At 40.8% G+C, this 16,979-nt stretch overlaps 5 protein-coding genes across 11 annotated transcripts in view; 1 reads left to right on the top strand and 4 right to left on the bottom strand.

The window, feature by feature from the left end:
• Window positions 1-1,268: 1,268 nt before the first annotated feature.
• LOC311255520 (neurogranin-like) lies at window positions 1,269-5,386 on the bottom strand. 3 transcript variants are annotated; one of them, XM_084350076.1, is made up of 3 exons: window positions 5,226-5,386; window positions 3,584-3,788; window positions 1,269-2,229 (listed from the first exon to the last, which is right to left on the bottom strand). In XM_084350076.1, the coding sequence occupies exons 1-3, from the start codon at window positions 5,238-5,240 to the stop codon at window positions 2,174-2,176; spliced, it is 276 nt and encodes a 91-aa protein (XP_084206202.1). In that variant the 5' UTR covers window positions 5,241-5,386; the 3' UTR covers window positions 1,269-2,173. The 3 variants fall into 3 exon arrangements, with proteins under 3 accessions (XP_084206202.1, XP_084206203.1, XP_084206204.1); XM_084350077.1 differs by having other exon boundaries at window positions 3,584-3,785; XM_084350078.1 differs by having other exon boundaries at window positions 3,630-3,785.
• A 160-nt stretch (window positions 5,387-5,546) lies between these two features.
• On the bottom strand, window positions 5,547-10,965 carry LOC311256189 (uncharacterized protein; the record flags this gene model as incomplete). The annotated part of the gene is made up of 4 exons (XM_084351038.1): window positions 5,547-7,257; window positions 8,500-10,216; window positions 10,355-10,459; window positions 10,952-10,965. 4 exons carry the CDS (start codon window positions 10,963-10,965, stop codon window positions 7,162-7,164), a joined length of 1,932 nt encoding a protein of 643 aa, XP_084207164.1. The 3' UTR covers window positions 5,547-7,161.
• LOC311255519 (sperm surface protein Sp17-like) lies at window positions 10,868-11,737 on the bottom strand. Its single transcript, XM_084350075.1, has 3 exons — window positions 11,338-11,737; window positions 11,165-11,244; window positions 10,868-11,043 (listed from the first exon to the last, which is right to left on the bottom strand). The coding sequence occupies exons 1-3, from the start codon at window positions 11,489-11,491 to the stop codon at window positions 10,996-10,998; spliced, it is 282 nt and encodes a 93-aa protein (XP_084206201.1). The 5' UTR covers window positions 11,492-11,737; the 3' UTR covers window positions 10,868-10,995.
• On the bottom strand, window positions 11,491-16,767 carry LOC311255518 (uncharacterized protein). Of its 3 annotated transcripts, none has more exons than XM_084350074.1 (11): window positions 16,711-16,767; window positions 14,837-15,142; window positions 14,649-14,702; window positions 14,501-14,536; window positions 14,254-14,370; window positions 14,122-14,146; window positions 13,963-14,003; window positions 13,822-13,872; window positions 13,594-13,703; window positions 11,761-12,224; window positions 11,491-11,529 (listed from the first exon to the last, which is right to left on the bottom strand). In XM_084350074.1, the coding sequence occupies exons 2-10, from the start codon at window positions 15,120-15,122 to the stop codon at window positions 12,093-12,095; spliced, it is 852 nt and encodes a 283-aa protein (XP_084206200.1). In that variant the 5' UTR covers window positions 15,123-15,142; window positions 16,711-16,767; the 3' UTR covers window positions 11,491-11,529; window positions 11,761-12,092. The 3 variants fall into 3 exon arrangements, with proteins under 3 accessions (XP_084206200.1, XP_084206198.1, XP_084206199.1); XM_084350072.1 differs by lacking the exon at window positions 16,711-16,767 and adding an exon at window positions 15,250-15,380; XM_084350073.1 differs by lacking the exon at window positions 16,711-16,767 and adding an exon at window positions 15,250-15,380 and having other exon boundaries at window positions 14,254-14,367.
• Window positions 16,264-16,979, top strand: part of LOC311255517 (uncharacterized protein) — a 56,023-nt gene continuing 55,307 nt past the window's right edge. For all 3 annotated transcript variants that reach the window (XM_084350070.1, XM_084350069.1, XM_084350068.1), the window contains exons 1-3: window positions 16,264-16,305; window positions 16,419-16,527; window positions 16,688-16,775. The gene's annotated coding sequence lies outside the window, so the exon portion shown is untranslated. The remainder of the gene's footprint in view (window positions 16,306-16,418; window positions 16,528-16,687; window positions 16,776-16,979) is intronic.

Below are 16,979 nucleotides of genomic sequence, written 5' to 3'. Positions count from 1 at the left end.
TCATATGATCTACTCCTAAAATAATCCACGTTCCACTTTAACAAGTTGTAAAAGCGATGGACTTAGTATTCCCTGCTTCACCGTGGTAAGTTCAAGGATGCAAACGTGCTCACATGACACTCTCGAGGATTTATCAAGACCCCATCCAGCTCGAGTTTCATGTTTTTTTTTTTTGGTTTTTTTTTTAACATGTCTTTTCCCTCACTCTCAGAATTCAATCTACAGCACCAAGTGGGTGTTGTGCTATGTTTGGAGGTGTGCAGATTATTGATTGTTCACCCACAGTCATTAAAGAGACAGCAGAACGTGGCCATGGCACCTCTGGGACTGAGTAGGAGAAAAGAGAATAGGTCCATATAAAACCCATGGAGGATATTTATGAGAGCGCGGCGGAGGAGGAACGTCAGCCTGAGAAGGAAGTGCTGTGCACTCTGGCTCTGCAAAACCACAGAGACTAAGGCTGGTGCTGGTTGTCCTATCTCTACAGCTGGTGACACAGCCAGCAAACCGCGCGTGTGTGTGTGTCTGTGCATGTGACAGTGAGTGACTTGAGTGGGATCTGCATGCTGAAGTATGGGTTGTGTTTTTCCTGTGTGTGATGCATGTGCAGTCTGAGTTTGTGCAGAGTGCTGTGTGGCTCAGATGTGTGTAGGTGGGCTGAGTGGGAGCACTGGGAGACTGAAGATGCTCGAGCCTGTTTCTCATAAAGCGAACAAGACTGCCTGGGCAAATGAAGCAAAAATTGCGCTGTTCTTTTGTGACTTAAACAGCCTTGTTGCAATAAAGGTGGCCCAAAATATCCGGCCGGTACATGCATCACTCAGTGTTGTCCGTGTTTATGGCGATGCACTTGTTGACAGGATAAAAAACATGTGATAGTTCACTTCATCCTGCGTATGTAATTATTTAAATTGCCCTCTCTAATAGCTATTATTGGTAAAAACCCAATTAATTTGTCTAGTGTAACTGGTAGTTGTAAATATGAGTAGTGCGGTTTCATGTGATGAATTATTCATGTGATTCCTTGTGCAAGAGCGCCACACGGGAGACAAAACACTGTTGCAGCTTCATGGAAACTGCTCCCTCCAATTAGCAGCCCCGCTTATGTGGCAGTGACAAAAGAAAAATGAGCAGCTTTGGCTGCTGTGATGCCGCACAAAAATCTCGACTTTAGCACTCGGAAGAAAGATGGAGGTGACAGATGACATAAGAGGTCCTGTTTGAAACTTGATCTTGAATTAATGAAGTGTAATACAGACATTTCACCGTATATTTGAGGTGGATTTATTAGTGTAATGCCATGACTCTACAGCAAAGTTCAGCAATGTACTATTCAGTTAAATTGAAAGCATGAAGGCTTTGACAAAGGAATTTCACACACCTGATTTAACAAGTCAAACCCACCAACACAACAACAGAACATATTGAACCAGTGTCTGTTTAGGTAAAGCTGTACCAAATGCATCTGGGAAAAAAAAGAGTGTAGTTACTGCATGCTTACTGTTCTGGAAGATCAGATTTATAGAAAATGCTTGAAAATGTGAAAACTTACTTATCATGTGATCAAAAAAGACAATCAAGGCAATTGCAATCTGAATGATGTAACTTAGAATAAATAGAACATACATAGCTACTTCTCTTGTTTTTGATGTTTTAATCCGTTTTGTAAGCAAGTCAAATAGATAAATAATAGTCAAGATACAAGCACACCAGAAAACAATGCAAAACGACAAATAATTGAAGCCACTAATCACGCAAAGTCTAATGCTGATGCATACAAGGTTTATACACAGATGGTATGAACGGATCCATCCAAAATAAGCCCTGTTTAGCATTTAGAGGACATTCATTTTCACATTCACAGATCATCATCTAAAAACTAGCACACTACCAGAAGTTTCACAAGTACATGCAGTGAGTTGCAAATTCTGGGTCAAAGACATCCGTACTGCTGGAGGAGCAGAGAAGGAGTGTTAAAGTTCACAAAATTCACAAAACACACCCTCAAAACTGTCGGTTCATTTTCTACTGCTAATTTGTGTTGAGAAAAAGAAAATGACTCCTGGGGTAAAAAGGTGTGCCTGAAAGCCAGCCCAGCCGGCTTATGCCAGCCATCTCTCGCTACCTTGCTTCTTCCCCTCTTTCTCTTCATCCAGGTCAGGACAGGGGGGCGTCACTGCTCTGGCACAGATGTGTCGTCTCTCTCTACTGCCCCCGATCCTCCTGTCTCTAAAAACAGAAATAGGCAAGGCGTAGTTAAGCACTGCAGAGCCCGGAAAGAACAGTTTCTGTGTACTCTCCTGTCGCCAAGGTGAGCCGACTCCAATGAAAAGTCACAAACTGCAAGGTTACATGTGGGCGGACCTATTTTAAAAACACATTTGAAGAAAACTTGATACAGAGAATTAATTTTCAAAGGAGGTGAAACTTGCTGTATTATGTAAATATCATCTGTCTCTATGATTTCATTTCTAAGTTTTAAAGCACTTTGCAGTGCTGAGAAGTTGGCAGATGAGCTCAAAAACCCAATTGTACTGTGAAAAGGGGGTCTCCCCCAACGGGAGGTGCTTGTAATGCTCTGTTCCAGCCCGACAGGTCCATTAATTCTGCTTGGCCCTCTGAAGCACATTGTACCTAATGCACCTGGAGCTATAAATATATCTCCTACATGAGGATGCAAGGCAGCCAGCAACTGGGTTAGGGAGAATCATTGACGACCGTCCCTTGTGTAAGCCTCATCCCCGAAGAAAAGGCTGCTTGGTCTAACAGGAGAAGGGTTAACATTTTTACCTGTGTGCATATCTGATGTGAATACGTGGTGTTCCAAGTAAAATATGAAACGATTTCACACTCGTTTTCTTTATGCGTCGTCATTTTCAGAGAGGTTTAAATTTGGTTTGTTGAGCGTAAAATCAAACCTAAATGCAACCTTTGCTCGTGTTGAAACAGCGGGTTCCTCCCCCCCGGCTGTGTAGAATAAAAACAGGCACACTCTGTGAGAAAGTATCTTGACATTTCCCAGGTAAAAAACTTGAGCGACTTAACCGCACATCTACAAGCAGATTCATTTATAATTCCTTTAATGGAAAAAAAAAAAATAATTGAAAGATTCAATCATCTGTTGCCGGAGACCCTATGGGGTAATTAAACGAGTCACTCAGTTATGTGTTGCATTAATCACACTTGGGAGAACCCATAAGGGGCTCTAATAGGTGTATTCAATTATGTATAGCTTTTAAATGGTTTCTTTTCCTAGTGTGTAAAATGGTTAATCAGCTTGTGTTCGCTGTAATGCTCAAGTGTTTGACTCTGAGAAAAGGTTATAGTCACACAGTGTTCCCTCTAACATCTTAAAATGGAAACCAAAGACTAATGCTCGACCACTAACATGCAGGACGTCCTTATAACATCAAACTATGATGACTTATTTTACTGCCTTATGCCTAAAATTTTCTTTCTCATAAGTAAATGCTCTCCATCACTTACCTTTTTGTTACCTTCTGATGGGAGCCTCTTTTCCATAATGCCCTCTTTAACGGCATTATGTGACCTACTCTTACCCTCATGGTTCTACACCACTGACCTGTGTCCCCCTGGCTGCCGTTGAGCACATCCCCAGTGCTGCTCACCTCCTCCCCTTCTGCTTTGTCCTCCGGCTTCATCTTCTTACGGGTCATGTGGCCACGGAAGCCAGCCTGGATCTTGGCAGCAGCCCTGTTGGCCTCTGGGTCGTCCAGGGGGATGTCCATGATGTCCTCCTCCTCCTGGGGCCGGCTGCAGTCCTCCTGCTGAGAGGACCAAAAAGTGGTAGTTTATCACAGAGCGGTGGCATATTACGTGATCACATCTGGATGATATCGGTGGGAGAATCTAACCTCCAATAAATTGCGACAGCACATTTTTATGTGCAACAACACTATCTTTTAAACAGTAAATGATGTGTGCTTATTGCTGAGTGGCTCCCCTTGTTACATGACTTCAATAGGGCTCTCAGGAGGTCAATAACCCACATTGCCTCCTTTTTCTCTCCCCGTCTCCTCTTGTCACTTACTGAATAATACACTGCTGGCAAAAACATGTCTGAGTCAGCCTAGTTTCTAATGAATTATCACCGTCTACTCTTGCTACCATGGAAAAGGTTTTAGAAAAAGCCATGAAACTGCATATTTAGCAGACAAACCGAACAATGGTCGATGATAATAAGATCATTGTTCATTAGACATTAGAGTAAACTTGGTAAGAAACAGGTTTGATGATTGATTTATGACAGTACGGTTAAAAATGTGTTAGGTTTAGGGGAAAATAACTTCTTGCGCTGCAGCCTGGGTTGAAAACGGATGACCCAGCGAAAAAAAAAAGCTGCTGTCGTCAACACCAGCAGCTCAGTCAGTGCCTGAAAGTACAGCATCCACTGTCCCAAAGGAAACTGGGGGTGGGCGGAAGAGAAATTCTGGCTTGTCATAAAGTGTCAGTGGAAAAGCGCCAAGGCTGTCGACGAGTTATGTAAACACCAATTCAGATGCTGTGGCGAAACACATAGCAGCTACACCCCGTGCTTTGCTTATGGATAACAGATTGACGTTTCATACAAAGGCAGCCCACAGAACGAGCCCACTGTCATCCCACTACCTTGGTGAGAATCAGTGCATCATGTCTCCAGTGAAACCCCTCCAGTGTAGGAGTGTGACCACCCACCTGTTCAGCCAGCATTCATTAGCCTCCCTGTCTGACTGCTCACTGAGCAGCCAAAAATCCAGCTCTCTCTCTTGCAGCAGAGATGATTGACTGATGCACTGAATGTTTGCTGGCTACACACCTCCCCAGGGGTCTCGTTGTTTTTTATTGCCTTAGGGTCCTTAGACTTAATCTGACATGAATTCTTTTGAAATATGCTGATGCAAATCTCAATCAATATTATCCATTTATGATGAAAAAAGCTTGACATCTGTGTTAAATTAGTTGCCCTTGGGGCTAAAAAGAATTATCAATTGTGAGTCATAATTATCTTAATGATTAACAGAATACATTTCACTCTAGTAAAAGGACAAAAACAACAACACACACATGCCAGTAAGCAATTTGACAACAACCAAACACTAGCAAATACCAATATAAACTATCAAACTGTCTCACTCAACAAACTGTATTTGCATTTACCTACTACACTGATCAAGTGAAAAAAAAAACAAATCTATTCAAAAAGTTAATCTGAAGCTTCTACTCACATTGTGACAGTCCATGTCTCACTCAGAGGTCTTCAGGTGGGCTGACCTAGTATGACTTGTGCGCCTTGGTTTTCTATGTGGACCCAAGCAAAAGCTCTCTTTAAATGAGTCTCCGGTATAATACAGATGCCTCACTGGCTCTTACTAACAATCACTGTATGTTCAGTAACACCCGCTCACGCACAGAGTGAGAGAGAGAGGGAGAGAGAGACATACAGTCGGAGAGGGGGGAAGAGAAAAAAGAGGGAGGGAGGGAAAGAGAGACCTCCTACAAACATGACAGCATGTGTTCCATCTTTTCACTCTCATTAAGGCTGCTGACCTACTGTGTTCACATTACTGCTGCAGACCTTTAACAGACAGTCACTGAGTTTCGCTGAAACGCTTAGGTAGTAACTTAAATAGGGCTGAATAGAGAGTATAGTGTGCCAGTTAAAGTTTGAAACAAGTAAAAATGAGGGGCTACACGGTCTGGATGTAAATTAAAGTAACTGCCACAGCACCAAGCATCATAAAAATCCACAAGTTGCAGTGTTACTAGTAAAAAGAAACAACAAAACTCACAGGAATAACAGATGACCGACACAGAAATACTACGTAAAGCCATATGGCCGCAAAACAATAAAAACTGCTGACTTTCAAATTCCACTAATTGCGTGAAAATAAAACTGTGTAAGCATCTTGGGCTGTTTTACACTAGGAGGTGTTATAAATTTATTAGAGGCAGAGTGAGCTAACAGCCCTCTCCATCCCTCTGATCCCAGCTGGTATGGCCGCCCACACTCCTCTGCCAGCCTCAGAGACAAGACGGAGAGGGAGAGAAACAGAAAGCGTCCATTTATCTGAGTTATATCGCTGACATTAACGCTCTTCCTGCTGCTTCGCTCACCACCTATTCAAACAGTACGTTCAATTAGCCTCACGCCTGGTTTCACTTGCTTTATCAATTAATTCCCTGAATGATAGCCACTGTGATTACATTTTCAGCAATCAATCATGATATAGTAAGCCTGCTCATATTAGCCTGATCATTAGTGTATCTAACACATTGTTTACTCTCCTAGGATGATTAGAGCGTAGGAATATTGTAGTGGATACTTGTAAACAGTGAGTTAAAGGCAGGAAAATTGAAATAAAAACTAGACATCTGCTGAGCTTCTGCAGCTAGGTCACTGTCAGAAAGATGGCCTATATGCTGTATTGTACAGTTGTGGTAGATTTACTAAAATTCTGCCTCCAAGCAGGCAAAATGTGAAGAAACAGAAAGTGCTGTTTTACTGTTCAATCAGTCAGTCAGGGGCTGCTATTAAATGTAGATTACTAATACAGATGGTGCATAGCAACTATCAGCATCACCATCTCCTATTAATTCCATGACGACACTAAGAGAGAGCAGGATGGTGAGGGGTTACCATGGTAACATTCTTAGTACCCCTTCCTACACTCCCGCCCCGCGTGTTTGGAGCCCTGTTGGTCCAGACGAATCAGACGGGGCTAACTGTGACAGCACTAAAAATGTTAAAGGCCTAATTCACAAGACGAATTGTTCAGTCTGTCTTTTATGATGATAGGTGGCAGAATCAGGCTTCAATCTGTGGAGGCTGTGGTGGCTCCCACGAGGAGAGTCGATCTGGCACTAACAAAGCCACGGTATTACAGTTTCATGAGCAAGGCGGCAGAGAGAAGTCCTCAAACAGCAACTTGAACATGCCAGCGTATGAACAAAGACACAGATTATCAGGGTGAGCGCTCAGACGGATATCTCGGCACATTTGAGAGAGGAAGATTTGGATTGTGACCCTCTAGGTGACATTCAAAGTTTGTCAGAGCAACCGTGTGCCATACATCATCCAGGAAATGAACTATTTTGGAGATATTTTCAATCACCTACCCCTAGAGAGTCCAGGAGGGGAAAAAAAGTGAGGGCCACTGTTGATCAGACTCGTCCTTGAAGGGGTTTATTTATATAGGCTACCTGAGACAGGAAAGGGAGCAGAGCAGCAGACTGTAGCCGAGCTAAAGATGCATCCGTCTGAAAGGGAACATTCATGATAAAAGTGGACGAGATGCAGTGATAAAACGTAACTAAGTACATTTACTCAAGTGCTGTGCAGTTTTGAGGTACTTCTACTATAATTCAGTACGCACATTTTCTGCTTTATACTTCCACTTCACTACATTTTGGAGGAAATATACTTTCACTCCACTACCTCTGCCAAGGAGGTTATGTTTTCAACCGTTTCCATTTGATGGTTGGTTGGTCAGCAGGCTCACACAAAACCCACTCAACGGATTTCCACAAAACTCGGATGGAGGATGGGTTCTTGGCCCAGAATAGACCTCATTAACTTTTGGTTTGGGTCCAATAAAGGAACAGATCCAGATTTTTTCCCCCTCACTTTCTCTAACATTGAGAAAGTTTTCTACATTTTCGTTATTTACTCAGGGAATAATGCATGGATCTTGATATAAAAAATAGGTGTGTGCATTTAGGAGGCTGGTATCTATGATTGAGTATAATTTGATGCAGATCCAAATAAAAATCCAGATCTAGTGAGATTTTAATATGTTCTATTTGATACTGGATTAGGCTTGATTGGATTAAAGGGGACTGTTGGTCATTGGTGGAGGTATACACTCTATTGAGTGCCATTCTAGTTTTCATATTTATTTATTTTTATGGCAATCGGATAAAAAAAAAAAAAAAACAATAAACAAAAAAAACACTGATTCTGATAGTCAGAAATGCTGAACGTTGGGTACGATAATCGGCCAGGGTGATAATCGGTTGACCCATAGAATACAGCACATACATGTACATTTTTTTTTTTTTTTTTTTTTTAATCCCTAAACAAACTAAATAAACAATTCATTACTGAATAAAATGAATAAACAAACTGACCTTATAGGACAACACAGTTTCATACTGTTTTACTTTGTTTATATTTGGCGGACCCTGCCACCTTTCTAGCTTTAAACAGTGTTCTGGGGACCAAAATAATTCTGAGTTTGTATTATAACCTCATTAATATTGTAAATATCAAAAATCTGACTTTGAATTTCTTCTCCAAAACTACATAGTGCCCCTTTAAGTACATTTGTTGTCATAAAATTACTTTTGATACATAAGATATTTAATATCCAATGCTATTCTATTTCATTTAACTCAAGCATGACTTTTGGGTAAAAATTTTCATTTATTATGTTAAGGCGTACACAAATGTGTGAAATACGGTATATATTGCCTATTTTGAGAGGAAGCATAAACCTTTACCTTGTCACCACTGTGGCCTTCAGGCTCGGTGGTGTCCTCTTCAGAACCAAGCTGAGTTTCCTCTCCTTGGTGGTCATCAGCCAGCCGATCTGCACTCTGAGTGTGGCTGATGCTGCTCTCTTCACACATTGCATCACTCTTTTCTTGTATTGCAGAATCAATCTTTCCCTCTTCCACAAGTCCCTCTGCTTCTGATGTTCTCTCCTTTGAAGTGACCTGTTTTTCTCCCTCTGCATCCTCTGGCTGTGACTCCACAAGTGTTCTCTGACTCTCCTCGTTCTCCTCTGGTAGTTGCTCTAGAGTTTCACTATCTGCCTCCATTGCAGCAGTTGATATATTTGTCTGGGTTACTTCTGACGAGTGATTTCCTGCACCACCATCATTTATCTCTTGGTCCTCCACCTCACCGTGGCCTTCTGTACGCATGTCCTCCTCTTTGTTTCCTCCTATTGTGTCTGTCTTGTCTTCTTCTTTAACGTCAGGGTCGTTCGACTCATTCTGGTGAAATTCGCCATCACTTATCTTCTGGGTTTCTTCAGTTTTAAGATCGGTTTCATGCTCCGGGCTCTCTGCTTCTGCCTCGCTGGTGGGCTGATGTGACGAGTCGATGGTTTTAACACCTTCTCCCTTCTCATCATCCTTACCATCATTTAAATTAGAGTCTGTGGTGTCCACCTTCTCCTTCACTATATCAGATGCCTCGTGTTGACTTTTCATTTCCTCACCTTCAGGGTTAAGATCCTTTTCAGCTCCCACCATTTCAGGTTCATCATGGTCTTGTGTACCTGATATATTTTGGTCTGCTGCTGCTGCACTCACTTCCTCAGATTCTTCCTCCTGTAGCATTTCCAATATATTAGTGTTTAAGACCTCTGGCTGTTTCTCCCCAACTTCTTTATTCTGCTGAGCCTCTGGAACATCTTCAAAGCTTATCTCAACCAATGAATCCTCCTTTGGTATAACATTACTGTCTAAATCACCCTCTATATGAGTTAAACTTTCATGTGTTCCCCCAGAAGGAGTCTCAGTCTCTGTTCCTTCCTCCTCCTTTGCTTTTTCTGCCTGGTCTTCTGCTACTTGTTGATTGTCTTGCACAGTTTCTTCAGGTTGGGGTTTTGAGCTTTCCTCTTCAATAACAAGTGTATTATCTTCAGCAGTGGCTCCTTCCACTGTCCTCTCTGCTCCTTCAGGCTCTGCAGCACACACGTCTACATCAGTTAGCCCAGAATACGGATAGACCTCCACTGGTTCTTCAACTTCCGTTTTTTCCTCTTCTTCCGAGTCTACGATCTCTTTATCTTCAGCTGCGGTCTCTTGTCTATCACCTGCCTCATCTTCCCCCGTTCTTAACTCCTGAGCACACACATTTACGTTTGAAATCCCTCCGAACGAAGACGAGTCAGTGGGGCTGCTATATTTTTCACTAGCTGCCCTGCCAACTTGATCCAATGTTGTCGGGTCGTCCTCCTCTTCTGTCCCACTCAGTTCATCTGACTGTGCATCTGCAGCTCGGAGCCTTTTGACTGATTCCTCTTCTGAAAGTCTCTTTTCCGTTGAAATAACATGTTCCTCTGTAATATCATGTGTTTCATCTTCTTCTCCTGTGCTTTCAGTTAAATCAACCTCTTCAGACACATTAGGTTGTGTGGTGGAAAGATTTGAGGCTTCTGCTGAATGACTCGATTCATCTTCAGTTTGGGACTCATTTGATTTTTCTCTAAAACAGAACATCAAAATGAAAAACTCGAGATGAGAAACATTTGTTATGACGATGGGAAAATTGAGGGGGTTATTGTGGCTTAAGTGATGCCAAACAAAACAATGTCATAACGCCTTTATGGCACTCATCTGAAACCTGTGACTGTCTTCCTGCAGCTCTTCAGTCTTGCCTTTTCCTCTCACCCTTGACACTGCAAACTTGAAAGTGCTTTCATCACTGAGCTCCTGTAAATCAGTCACACTTTGTGTGTTTTATGTGTCATTGTGCTTGCTTTGAAGTGTTTTGTAAGTGCTTTGCTAATGAACAGTATTGCTGTTCCACTTTAAGTCATTTTAATGTGTCTATTGTAGCTGCCATTACACCTGGCCAAGGACTGCATGTGAAAATTAGCTAGGATGGCTAAACCGGCATTTTTACAGAAATGTTCTTAATGTGCAATGTCCCTGTAACTCTATACAATTTATTTATCTTAATAGAAGGTCTAATGGTTTTAAAAATGACACTTAAAATGAGGTTGGGACAATGCGTGTACTGTCTGTCCAAGCCCCACTGCAGGCGTAGCTGTTGAGTGATTGTGCTGTATGATAATTGCAGCTATGCGGTCAAACTTTTCTAAATTTTCCTAATCAGGGCAAAAAACCACAAAAATCTATATTGAAAACTTTTAGTAATATAAAACAAATAATATTTTATTCTCATTTCTTCTTCACTTGTCCCTGAACTTTTCTCTGCCTCTTGTCCATCATCCTGGCTGTTAATAGTTCATACGTTGAGACTCACTTGGAAATGGTCCCCTCTGCTGCAGGCTCTTTTTCAGGACTAGCCTGTTGGGGGGAAAAAACAACCACAAAGGTGTCATGGTAAATGAATAGAGACACACTGAAAAACAGAGAAAAGATTTATAGTTATGGTGAGTTGGTCTCTAAAGTAAGGTTGACTTAGTACCCCAGTAGCCTTGAATGCATGGTTGTTGTAGAATCTATCTTCCAGTTTAGCAGCCCACTCAGCAGGGTCCATGCCACTTTCTACAAGCACAATTAGAAAAGAAAATCACTAATATTACTTGACAGCATTTAATGGCTTTAGTCTCACTTTACAACATATAAAGTCGCAGTTACCTTCTCTTTGTTTGAGAAGAGCATCGAAGTACAGTGCAGCATATTCAGGGATGTCTCCAGGCTGGTCTCGCAGGACTTCTCGGGCCAGTCCCTCTAGGATGGTACCAAAACCTCGCGGGACCCGCAGGTGAGTGTTGGAGAAAGGCACTGACATTTTTTTTTTTAGATATCTTCAGTGACAGCGGGGGATATCTGACCAGGAGAAGTCGAAGTTTTTGCTTTGTATTGTACTTTCTTCCCGATGTGTAGCATGGAAGTGGAGGAACGCTAGCTAACACTGGGCACTTTATACAGACAAACGTTAACTTAACATTTGTAGATAAGCAGCGAGGTTGTCGTCTCAAAACAATTAAACTGCTTAATATATACGTTCACAAAGATTAAGAAAATATCAAGGCACAAGTTATTAGTCACACATGTTACCTGAATTAATTGCAGTTCGTATCCACCTTTAGTTTTGAATGCTACAGCTAGCTTGCTAGCCACTTGTTGATAGTTGTTCCTAGGCAACGGTTCTAACTACGGACACTGACAAGGCTCAAACGTCATAAAACTCATAAGAGAGAATCTTTATTTGTAATTATGAGGGTTCGTTATTAACACAAAACACAACACAGAACATATTGATAAGTAGCCTAAGTATAAAAAGCATTACAATTACATACAGTTAAGGTGTATTAGCACGTAAAGCATAAATTCAGACGTGTGTTCTCCTCCTCCGCCTCCTCCTCCTCCTCCAGCAGCAGCGAGCTCAGTCAGGCATATGTGATGACTGCATACTCAGAGTTGGTGCTCATCTTGCGGCTGACCTCTCTGGGGTGGGGGACATGCAGTCTGTCAGCTGACCGTGAGGCATGCAGATGAGACCTGGATTCATCTCCCCACCACTGGAGGAGAAGCAGAGGGGGGGAAAAAATCACACATTATTAGCTGTGAAAAATAACTAGCAGACCTGGCCCTCCCCTAGTGTGCTATAAATCAGTGTACATAAAAATACAGAAATCTGGTTGCATTGTGTGGTGTGTTTGAAAGCATCAGCAACACATTTACTCTAGGTAACCAGTTGTTTTACTACAAAAAATGTGTGCCTTTATGTGTTACCCAATGTGTTATAGGTTTTCATATTCATCATGCAGTCTGCAGATGTGTACGTTAAAATCAACGACAATAATAAAGTAAGCTAACTTGGAAAAATGGAAACACAACATACATTTAGTTTAATATAAACAAATAAGACAGTCTAACCCAAAACCGCTGCATTAACCGGGGGTGGAAACTAATTTCCTCAAGTCTGTAATTTTACCCAAACTTAAGCATGCATTACACTGCGTTATCTTCTCAGTCACTTTTAAAGTCATATTGATCAAATCAGATCAAAGCAATTTCATTTATACAGCCCAAAATCACAATCACACTGCCTCAGTGGGCTTTACAATCTGTACAGTCAACAACATCCTCTGTCCTTAGAGCCTCGATAAGAGTGAGGAATAAATTGCCATATTCGAAAAGAAAAAACCCTTCAAAAGGGAAAAACAGATTGAAGAAACCTCAGGAAGAGCCTCAGAGGAGGCACCCCTCTCCCATAGATGTAGATACAATAGAGTATCTGATACAAGTGAATTATATAAAATATATGTGAAGAGCAATTAGAGTACGACAATTTTGAGTTAAAATCCAAACCTTTCAACTGCATTTTTGTAGCCAATGAAGCTATCTGATCACAAACAGGCCAGTGAAAACCCTGACATATGGACAACAAAAACCAAACTGTGCAGCAGGCCCAGATGTGGAAAGGTGACCATGACACCCCTTGGATTGAACGCCTGATATATTGATAATGCATCAGAAATCAATGGTTAGAAAGTATAAATACTCTGAGTAGTGTCTGAGTGAATACTTTGTACTTTTTTACTTAACAATTATTTTAACACCACAAGTTTTACTTGTAATTGAGTAATATTTCAGTAATGTTACTATACTCAGATTTTGAGATTATACAGATTTTCTGTACTCTCTCCGCTGCTGCATGAAGATTATGACAGTTGTTTGAAACTGTTTTAGAGAGGTGTTGATTCAAGTTCATGGTTATTTGTAGGATGGTGCTGTTGATTTGTAGTGTGTTGTAGTGAGTATACTGATACTACTATTAAATCTGTGCTAGAGGATGTACATACCTTATAATATGGCAACTGACTGTTTATTTATACAATTACATGCTTATAAAATACATAAAACTCCAAAAGTCTCGCCCCTCACCTCTTTTTGATCCCCAGGAGTATAGCCGACCTGACTGAGCTCTGGTGTGCTGATGCCGCGGACGGTGATCATTATGTCAGCATAGGGAACCTCGGTGTCGCTCTCGTTATCTAAACCAAAGAAATGACTCAGTATATCAGTAATTGTCAGACTTTGCATTGTTGACAGCAGTGCTGTGTCACTTTGGAAACAAGAGTGGTGGGACTGCTGATCCATAGATCATCTTACCTGGTGTAGGAATCCTCAGAGTCACCCTGTCACTTTGTGTTGACAGTAGCCCTGGGGAAGATGACAGGTATGAATGGCAGGGCTGCATTCGGTTGCTAAAAGTCTTGCACTCTATTTTATTTTATATTTTAAACTGTTTACCGTTCACTGGTGAGTGGACAGGATGAGGAGGCAGAGGTGATCTGAAACAGTGATAGATAAAGAAATTCACTTATAAATAATCTATGCAAAATCATATATTTTTAAGGGTGTTTGAACACAGATTCAGCCAAATTTGTTTTCAAATTAAATTGTACTCACGCTGACCTGGAGACAACTGGCTCCCCTGGAATGTATGACATAATTAACACAATTATACAGAGATAGTCTGTATTTTCTTTTTCAGAAATTCTCAATTTTAACAACAAGTCTATGTTCGTATTGAAATATCACCTTTACAGTTCCAGTTCTGTTTGTTTCGGTTCAGACACAGAAAAACAGCCAATGCTGTGAGCACCGTGGCCACAGCGACGGTGACTGCTGCTAAAACCTTAATTCCAGTCAATTCTGCTGATAACACAGACACAACAATATTAAGTTGGATTGTATGGACAACTTTTACATTTTAGTTCCACACATAGAATTAGATAATCATTGGAAATATATTCACATATTACGCTTAATTCAAGTGCCATCTCACCTCCACTTGGATATTTTGGCTTAGCGGGAAGAGATGCTGAGAAATGTAGAACATAGTATGCATAAATAAAAGTACTGTGTAAAAGAAATGTATATTTACAATTGTGGAATATATATTTTGTATTTTTCTGAGCATACATGGTCCTCACCATTTTTAGTTTCAGTCTTTGGGGAAACGGTCCAGTTTGGGGCACGTGTTTGGCCTGAAAACAGCCAACAAACATCGAAATGTAATCTACTGTCGGCTACACGACATTTGTTTACTTGGTGCCTTCATAAAGATTGCCACAAACAAGATATATCTTATAATTATTTTCATGTAATGATATTTATCTACCTGGAAGTTGCAAGAAAACAATTCGCTCGATTTTCTTTGGAAGTTTAACATCATCTGTAGCTTCTGTGTAGCAGGTGTAGTTCTTCAGATCTTCAGTGGTCACATTTGAGAGATGAAGAGACGCTGTGCAAAAGGTGCATTTTTTTTCGTTTATCCCACGACAGCCAGAGTTTCCCGAGGCTTTGCTCCAAAATCCACGAACAAATCCACTGGAGCAATTGTAGGTGCAGTTTAACATAAGAGAGTCCCCTAATGCTACAGTCAAGATATCAAAAGGCACCTTCATATTAACACAGCTCACAAAATCTGCAAAGAGAGGAAAAATATTATCTACTTCATGGAAAAAACATCATATTACATCAGCCATAATAGACGAGCGCATGTAATATACTCCAAGAGTATATTTACTCTACCTTGTGTCACCCAAAAAATGAGCAATGTGAAGTGGACTGAGATCATCATTGTTGTTCCCTGTTTTCTGATTCCTGCTGCTTTAAAACATGCAATCAAATGTCTTGTGCTTTCGTAGTCTAGTGATGTTTGCATCTGCAGAAAAATGCTGAAGTACCCACACATCTGCACAAACCCTAGGGTTAGGGCACAGGAAGTGGTATGCGAATGATTTCAGAGTACGTGTGTAAAAATAATTCAGAACTTTCCACTCATTGCACCTGACTTCCTGCAAAATACATTTCTGTTGGAACTAGCACAAAATCCTATTCTCAGATGTGCATATACATAAATGATACATACACATTATTCAATGAAGAACAGTTTACTTATGTATTAATATTGCAAAGCTGTCTTGGAAAAAAAGATACAGTACATGATGATGTGGTTTGCACATACATCTGCAGCTGCATTGTTGCAGCTCACTCTCCGCTTGAGCAGAGGATGTGTCTGACATTCATTTGAACTAAAACTGAATAATTTATTTTTAAATTCTCACCCTTTGAAGACAAAATGGATTTTTTTCTGACAAAGCATTCAGCGTTAGCACTGGATTAATTTGATTGTTTCCAAAAATGTCTGTGTGATTCTTCATATCACCCCCATATTTTATTCTCTCTATAACCTTTAAATGAATTACACAGGTAGCATCAATAATTGAAGCGATCCACTAACGGAGAGACAATATCTAGGTTAGCACATGCTCATGCATTATAAAAGTGGAAGGTACAGTTACAGAACATCATTGCGCTCCGTTGTCAGCAAGAGCAATCACATGGGAATCACATTTCGCACTCATGTTTCACTTTCAGTGACTGAGGGCCTCTCACTTTCATGCCTTTAAACTATTAGTCATGTAGGCTCAGACCAAACAGTCTTGAATGAAAATACACAAAAAAGGAGCAGTGTGGATTTGATTAGAGATTCAGTGATGATGTGCTCATGGAAAATAATGCGTCTGTTGTGTTTTTCAGTTTCTTGGATATTTCTGCTGCTGACACAATCTGGACTGGCCTCAGGTAAGAACAAGGACTGTTTAAAGACGTATTGTTTATTGCAGTATGTAACACATTAAGCTTATTTAAGACACAACCAGTCGAACACTGACCTGATATTAATCTATGAATTTAAGAATCATCTGAAGGGAGTGCAGACAGCAGTGAAGAGACAGGCGTTGATCAGTGTCCAGGAGGAAAATACTTCTCCCACCAGCTTTGTTTAGAGTGTCCGTCCGGTCATTTGTAAGTTATCAACTATCTTCAAAATGACTCATCTGTAAACTTTTACTATGAACTGAATACATAGATTTTTTCTTCTGCACATTGCATGTAAGAATTTTATATAAACTTTAAAAAATGAAATTGGTTACAGATGTTAAACTGATGCATTTCTGTTATATAGTTGTCCTGGCAATGATTCTGCACCTCATAGATGTCCAGCAGGAACATTTAACCTCTACACGGGGAAAAGCAGTAGCAGTGACTGCAAGGTAAGAGACAGCTGTGTGTAACAAACAATCAATATACAACACAGCGGCTCCCAAACTTAAGGTTTTATAGTCTTTGACCTGCCATAGTAGAAAAAGCACATGTGGAACTAATGACAATAATTAGCCCACTGCTCCAGCTACTATTGCATCACAGTGCAGCGATTAATGATTAGTTACACCTGTGTCTGACAAGTCACAATGTGA

This window comes from Pagrus pagrus, assembly GCF_965226575.1.
Source record: "Pagrus pagrus genome assembly, chromosome: 4".
Classification (NCBI taxonomy): domain Eukaryota; kingdom Metazoa; phylum Chordata; class Actinopteri; order Spariformes; family Sparidae; genus Pagrus; species Pagrus pagrus.
The sequence above is the reverse complement of the archived record's forward strand: the minus strand, read 5'-3'. Positions and strand labels throughout refer to the sequence as shown.

Coding starts and splice junctions, on each gene's coding strand:
- LOC311255519 (XM_084350075.1), bottom strand. CDS start 11,491: ATGTCAGTGCCTTTCTCCAACACTCACCTGCGGGTCCCGCGAGGTTTT. Junction 11,245..11,337: donor TCTTCTCAAACAAAGAGAAG/GTAACTGCGACT, acceptor TTGTGCTTGTAG/AAAGTGGCATGGACCCTGCT. Junction 11,044..11,164: donor ATGCATTCAAGGCTACTGGG/GTACTAAGTCAA, acceptor TCCCCCCAACAG/GCTAGTCCTGAAAAAGAGCC.
- LOC311255520 (XM_084350076.1), bottom strand. Junction 2,230..3,583: donor CGGCAGCCAGGGGGACACAG/GTCAGTGGTGTA, acceptor TTCTGTTTTTAG/AGACAGGAGGATCGGGGGCA.
- LOC311255518 (XM_084350072.1), bottom strand. CDS start 15,298: ATGATGATCTCAGTCCACTTCACATTGCTCATTTTTTGGGTGACACAA. Junction 13,873..13,962: donor TGTCCACTCACCAGTGAACG/GTAAACAGTTTA, acceptor CATCTTCCCCAG/GGCTACTGTCAACACAAAGT. Junction 12,225..13,593: donor CTCCTGGGGATCAAAAAGAG/GTGAGGGGCGAG, acceptor CTTCTCCTCCAG/TGGTGGGGAGATGAATCCAG.